General features: G+C 28.1%; 1 protein-coding gene across 2 annotated transcripts; it reads left to right on the top strand.

Moving 5' to 3' along the window:
- The first annotated feature begins 274 nt into the window (after window positions 1–274).
- Window positions 275–5416, top strand: LOC113559296. 2 transcript variants are annotated; one of them, XM_026964968.1, is made up of 4 exons: window positions 275–463; window positions 1467–1541; window positions 1965–3038; window positions 4201–5416. In XM_026964968.1, the coding sequence occupies exons 2-4, from the start codon at window positions 1512–1514 to the stop codon at window positions 5173–5175; spliced, it is 2079 nt and encodes a 692-aa protein (XP_026820769.1). In that variant the 5' UTR covers window positions 275–463; window positions 1467–1511; the 3' UTR covers window positions 5176–5416. The 2 variants fall into 2 exon arrangements, with proteins under 2 accessions (XP_026820769.1, XP_026820768.1); XM_026964967.1 differs by having other exon boundaries at window positions 275–471.
- Window positions 5417–7508: the final 2092 nt, after the last annotated feature.

Genomic DNA, 7508 nt, shown 5'->3' with positions numbered 1-7508 from the left:
ATTATATAATAAAATGTAGAGTAATAAAAATAAATTATACGACAACGAAATTATAATATTGTCATTTTGTACAAAATGATTGAAAATTAAAATGTTGATAAAAAAAATACAACTAATCAGTTCCCGAGAACTATCCAATGGGAAGAACACGCAGTATCGAATTGTAAATACGAAATATGCGTATCACAATAATATCACCACACTCTTCATCTTCACCTTTACCTTATCACGATTCGTATTTACATAAAAATAATAAATATAATTATTGTTTATTTTTACCTATCTGTGTAATTACATTTATTATTTAATATTTATCAATTATCAAGAACTTTTATAGTTGCTTTATATTTTCATAGATCACGATCATATTATATTATTATACGAGAATAAACACTTGAAAGTAGTAAGGCTGATGTCGCACTATTTCCATTGAAAATTTATAATTATTCAATATATTGATTCAGTAAGTAGGTAAGTCACTGATATATAATTTTGAAATTTAAAACCAATGATAAATCTATGTCTTACGTATGAAAAACGGTTCTTAGTAAATATGGTCTATTGGCCTATATTACTAAGTGCCTATATCATGATAATTTTATTGATATTGCTATTAAAAGGACGTCGCACTTGTATGTATTGTTTCCATCTTACACATGTACGACCTAGACAAAGAGTGTTTATGTAGTCTGAGTAGAAACCGGCTCAATTTTGGTTCTAGAGTAAATACACCTATTTTTAAAATTAAAAGATAACAATATTTCGGAGGGCAAGATGGTAAGCTTTTTTAAAAATTAGAAATAATGAAAAATACTCAGTATCTTGCCCTCCAAAATATTGCCATTTTTTAATTTTATTATAGGTATATTTACTCTAGAACCAAAATAGAGCGAGTTCTACACAAATTGTGTATACGCATATTATCTATGTCATTTGTGTGTAAGATGGAGACAACACATGAGGGTGCGACATCCTCTTAAAGTAATCTATGTTATTGTTAGTATTATGATAGATTATGTGTATAACATATTATAGGTTATATTCTATGTGTTTATAGTTGAATGAATTTTATTCAAAATATGACCATTATTTGCATGACGTGACGTGATTTCTGGACATTATAAATAAAAGCAATAATCAGAAATCATAATCACACATAACATACCATTGCATATAAATCCTACCCTAGATATTAATATGAAACATTACATTTAATTACATAATTTTTTTATACTAAAACATTTGTCGTTAAATAAATGTTGTAATTAATAAATTCATCCCATTTACTGTATTATTTTAAATATAGTTTAATTTTAAACCTTACTCAATCTTCGCATGGCCTAAACTAGTATTAGATTATTTTCTAAAACAAAATATAACCTGACAATATTTAAAGTATTCAGATATTAGTAAAATTATGTAATATTAAGATTACCATAATTCATATTTTTATAATATATTGTTAGAGAAATTAACTGGCGGTTGGCAAAAATATTTGATTGATTTTCAATATGGACAAAAATTTTGAAGAAAACCTTAAAGTAAGTACAAAAAATTAATATAACTCTTTTAATATTTATTTATTTATTTGTATTTTTATCATGTTTAATTAGTTGAATTAGTTAATAATTAAAAAAGCAAGTTTTCTAATTTTCTATTTCATAACACTGTTATTATACTCTACAATTACTTTTTAATATTTTTATTTGGCAAATAGCCAACTTTTGTTTACTTTCAATAAAAAAAAAAATATTTTTCAATCCATTATTACTTTTACTTTACAAATGTTAAAAGATATTACCTACATTATTATTATTATTATTATTTTAATTCATTCAACAATATTTTTTTTCAATAACAACTACAACATTTTTGAATTTATTTGTCTAAAACAATTTAACAATAAATTATTATTTAGCCATTTGTATTTTTATGTATCAATTTATTTATTTATATTTTTTCAGAGAGGACGTCTGTTCATTAAACGTCTCGAAGAATTACAATATTCATATTTCAATTCTCGGCCAGAATGGATTACCATACATATGGATGATCTGAAATTGTTTATAGCATCCTTTTATTACGAACGCCCATCTCCTAATGTAATTGATAACAACAAATATAGTGATATGAACAATGCAGAAATATTATTTAAATTATATGATAATGAAATCCAAGAAACTATTTTAAATATGAAAAAAATAATAGAAAAAAAAATTGAACCTGATTCTTATGGTAACATTAATGTAGGTTTAACTATGACACATAGTATTTGCAAAAAAAAGTGTGATATCTGCCAAAATTTTCCTGATAAAGATATACATAAATGGTTTTTACTTCGAATAAAGTCGATCAATAATGAATGTATTTATATTGATTATGAACACAATAAAACATACTGTAACTGGGAAGAATATTTGAAGAAGAATAATCTTCCTGAAGGATTTATGTTCTACCCTATTTCTGGGTTGTATGATACATCAAAAACATTATATCAAAATATAACACCGGCTTCCCAAACAACCGAAAAAATTTTAAAAGTAGCTGACATAGCTTCAAAAATATCAGATTGGTCTGGCAGTATAATTCTGATAGCTAGTAGTTTTTTCCCCATAGCAGCGCCTGTGATCTTACCAGCCGTTGTATTATATACAGGTTCTTCTGTATATGGAGCTGGTAGACAAATCAATCAACTGATAAACATGTACAAATATGACAATAAAGTTTCAGTCGCACGATCTTGTTATGAATGGATTGATTTGGCAATTTCTGTAATTGGCACTATAGCAACACCAGCACATTTATTTTCTGCAATAGCTACTGAAATCTCATTTATTCAAAAATCAAGAAGAGCTCTGACAATTTTTCAAAAAAGTGCTTATGTTACTCAATGTACATTGGAAGTCTTCCGTTTTACATTAGAATTAATAGACAATAATTTTAAAGTAACATTGAAAAATGTGTTAAACCTACGTTTGGATTTATTCCTTATTACTGGAATATTAATGTCTTCAAGTGATATTAAAAATATTTTAAATGTAAGTATCTACATATTCTATTAAGTTAATATATATTTTTAAGTATTGATAATTAATAATCAAAGTCTGCACTTTTATGCATTTTCATATTTTTACTGAGAGTATGTAATTGAATGAGAGTATAAAATGTCAAACAATTGTGTATAATAGAGAATGGATAGCAAAAAGTTTCTTAGCGTATACAAATCTAGACTTAACCTATAATTAATAAACTGATAATCTTAATTAATAAAAATTTGTTGATATATTATATACAATGCATTTAAGGCGACTATAAAAAATGTTTTTTGTTGACCTTTAAAAAATAACATTTCATAATAACACAGGTAATTAGTTTTAAAATTTTAAAATGATAACATTATGCATAATTTTTTTTCTTTGTCAAATTTGATTTTATAAGTTTGTGTCTCTTAAGAAGTTAATCATATTTGTGGTGTTTTCTATGTTTGGACCTAATAGTTAATAGGTCTATATTGAATTGAATATTATATTTTTTTAAGGTTATACCTATTGGTGGCATTCTGTTAATTTATATTTAACTGTTAGGTTAACACCACATATTACATATCCTTAATATGGCCTAATCAGATATGGTTAATTACAGTTTTTCATTTCAGTTTTTTCTGTTGTTTTGACCAGTGAATACCATTTTTATCATTTTATTAGTATGAAGTATTTAATTTGGGTTTTGATGGCCGAGTAAGATGTGATTTTTAGAAACTATGAGGTGCAGTTTGAGTATGCTGCTCCTATGCTACTTTTTCATTACCTTTTATCCTTGTATGTCTTCAGAACTATTTAATATTTTTTTCTTATGCATAATAATTTTTTTCTTCTATTATCAACTGCTTGTGTTAATAAATTAAAAAAATATAATATAAAAGACAGTATTACTAAAAATATATCTTAATTATTAAATTTTTTTCTCACAAATTTATTATATTAAATTTAAAATGGAATTTTTTAAATTCTAATTGTTTATTTTCATAATTTAGCTGTGCTATAATTTTAAAAAGCATATTTTAAATTTCGTTGACTTAGTTAACTCAAGTTATTTTTTTTTTTTTTGCATTGTCTTTTCCCCTTTAAATATTCGCATACATTTTATAGTCTAATTCAAATAAATATTATAATAATGGGTCTAATCGTATAATTCCTTTAGATACTGTCCCAGAATACTGTTTGGTTGCCGATTTACAAGACTATGGAGTCAATTCCTTACTGCATGGGTCGAATACTTTGGCAGTCGGTTTACTTTATCAAAAATCATTTGAAAGTGTTTGTGGAACAAGTCACAATGTTTCTCGAGAATAAACTCACTCCAGAGAATCTGTTCTTTGCTTGGAAAAATATTCGACTCATATTTGACAACTATCAGAAACAAACGACCGAGTTGGGCGTCGGCGAGTTGTTGTGGCACGTGGTGGAAAACATCGCGGAGCAAGAGAGCGTGAAGTATGTGTTGCGTGGCCAGCGCATGGAAGAGCTGTTGGAAAGTCTGCGCGAGGTCACGGTGAATAAATCAATCCATCCGGCCTTGGTCAAGTATTGCGTGGAGCGCGTCCTGCTGGAGGCGAAAAATTTGTCCGCAATACACAACGATTGCGTAGCCGAACTAGCCAGGCTCGGCGAGACGAACGTTTGTGAGATAGACAAAGAGTTTTGCACCATGCACAAGCTAGAAAGATGCGCCATGGACCAGTACGCGCTGTGTGCCATCCGCGAGATTGGTAAGAAACCGGTCGCTCTGATGGCCGAGTACCAGAAGCACGCGTCCCGTCCGGAAAACATGTTCAATGACGAAATGGTGGTCAACGAGACTGTCGGCGATAGTCGGTCGGTCAAGGGGTACACATTTGTGGCGCCGTGCAGTGTGCTGGATTTAGAAATGTGCTTGCAGTTTGCAAAAAAAATCAATCCGCAGCATAACTACATCAATCACGAATTCGCACAGCCCGAAGCCGACGTGTCTGTACTAATCAAAGTTTCCGCTTTTTCGGTCAATATCATCTTCTTCGGCATCGACCTGATAAACGGCGTTCCGAAGATGAACATCTGTTTCTTCCAAGAAAATCTTGATTCTACCTCGTCAATCAAAAACTGCAAGGGTTTGAAGATGTTGCAAAAGGCTCCTTAGACACGCGTCGCCGAGCTGACATTATCAACGTCTTCAGATTTTATTGATCTAGTGAACTGTGCTTTTACTGTCTCCTCTCATCCATTCAGTGGTTTTGTCGTTTTACTGGCTCCACTTAATGAAGACTGTTATCCAAAACATATTTGAATTTTATAAAAACTATGTGTTGCTAATATCGTCTGTAATTGTAAAATATTTTTTTAATCCTATTTTTTTTAAATATATATATATATCGTTATTATTTTGCTTATTGTACATGAAATGTATAATAATATTATGGAACATATCAAATCCACAGATTTGTGCTCAGATTTATACACATTTTATTTTTAACACATAAATCACATTTAACACATTATCAATAATGCCTTTAGACCAATATTCATTATAGGTATACAATTATCTTGTGAATATTTAGCTAAAAATTATTAACATAATAAATATGTGTTTGTGATTTATTATACTATTTGAAAAATATAAAATTTAATTTAATTACTAAGTATATTTACTTTGTACTTACATTTATACACGGTTATAACCTGTAAGGCTATAAACAGGCACGGATTGGGCCGGCGAGAGTTTTCCCGGTGGGCCAGACCCCTGTGGTGTACTTTTGTTGTTGTTGAGAATAATGTAATGATGTGCACTTAACCATCATATATCTTATTATGATGATTTTATTATTATAATTGTATGATGAGTAATATTCAATAAAATACAATAATATATATAATAATTATAATAATTGATAGCTTTAAATATAAAATAAAACTCACACATATGCACATATACACACGCACACACTCTTATCTGTATAAGAATTAGATATATAAGGAGACTAGTAGTCGCTAACAGCGCGTCCATTATTGTATTATTGTGCGGACGGTCAAAAGCGAGTGTAAGAGACTACGCAGATCGTTCATGCAATAAGAAATAATATTAAATAAGTTATCTACGTTTGTAATTAATTAAAATACGTGTATCAAAAAGTGTTAAAAATAAGTTAAATAAAATTACAATAGTGGTTCAAAAAAAAAAGGTCTAATTATTTTAAAATATAAATCAATCACCTCATATTACATCTTGAACGCGAACTACGATTTCAACAAACAAATCAACACAGGAATCAGAGAGGTAATATCATCAAATTATAATTATTTAACAAGTAACGATTTAGAAATATATAATAGTCCCCGATCAACTTACTATTACTTTTTTCTATCATTACAATAACATATTTTAATAATAATTATTATTATTATTATAAATTTTAACTATATATAGACTATATAATTATCATATTTTATTGTTTATTCGTTGACTGATTTGAATTTTATCAGTTGTAACTTGTAAGCACTCTAACTAATTGTTTACCAACTACAGCATTATATTAACTCTGTAAAAAGCTTATAATACTTGATTATCGTTTTAACACCATTGCATTAAAAAATGAACAGTTAAATTTTTCAAAAAATTGGGACAGTCTTAAAAAAACATTACCCGAATTTTACTTCGAAAACAAAAATGTAAACATAATACTTGAAAATGACGAATCTAGTGATGAAGTTGAAGAATATGACACCCAAAATGCAATGAAAACAAGTTGTGGGTTTCGCATGAATTGTACTGTGTGCTGTCTTCGTGTTTTATCTAGTATAATATGTATAGAAATGCTTATAATAATTTAGGATATTGGCAAACAAATATCATTTAACACTGCCATCAACTCGGGTACATATATTTTATAAATTATTTAAATACACTATAAATGTGATTCATACCGTTTACGTTATGCACAGGTAGCATGTGAGCGAACATTTTATACTTTAAAATTTATTAAAAACAGATAAAGTATCTTAAACTATCGGAATCCAAACTAGAGCCGTTTATGTTAATGTCCTTCGAAAAATAAGTACTTTATAATATAGACACGACACAGATGACGTAATCAATATAAAGTATAGCTAGTACCTCTAAAACATTAAAGAATTAGTTATTAATATATTTGTGTAACTAAATTTGAGAGTATTTTTTTTTCATAAATGGCCGGCCGAATTGATGTGCCAATCGCATCGCTATAAACATTTCTAGCAATTAATTGTTTATCAACATATTTATCTTATTTTTATTAATGATTTTAATATGTGATATTGTTCTTATACTAATAAATATTTTTGTATTTATCTATGATTTTTAATCAATAATATTTTTGATTATCTGTTCTAGGATCTAGACTCTAGTTAGATATAACTGAAGTTCGGAACTTGTTGCATTTAAAATTATTGAAATATGCAATCAAAATCATCAAAATATACTTAAAAATATGCAACTCA

Source organism: Rhopalosiphum maidis, chromosome 3 (assembly GCF_003676215.2).
Source record: "Rhopalosiphum maidis isolate BTI-1 chromosome 3, ASM367621v3, whole genome shotgun sequence".
Classification (NCBI taxonomy): Eukaryota; Metazoa; Arthropoda; class Insecta; order Hemiptera; family Aphididae; genus Rhopalosiphum; species Rhopalosiphum maidis.
The sequence above is the reverse complement of the archived record's forward strand: the minus strand, read 5'-3'. Positions and strand labels throughout refer to the sequence as shown.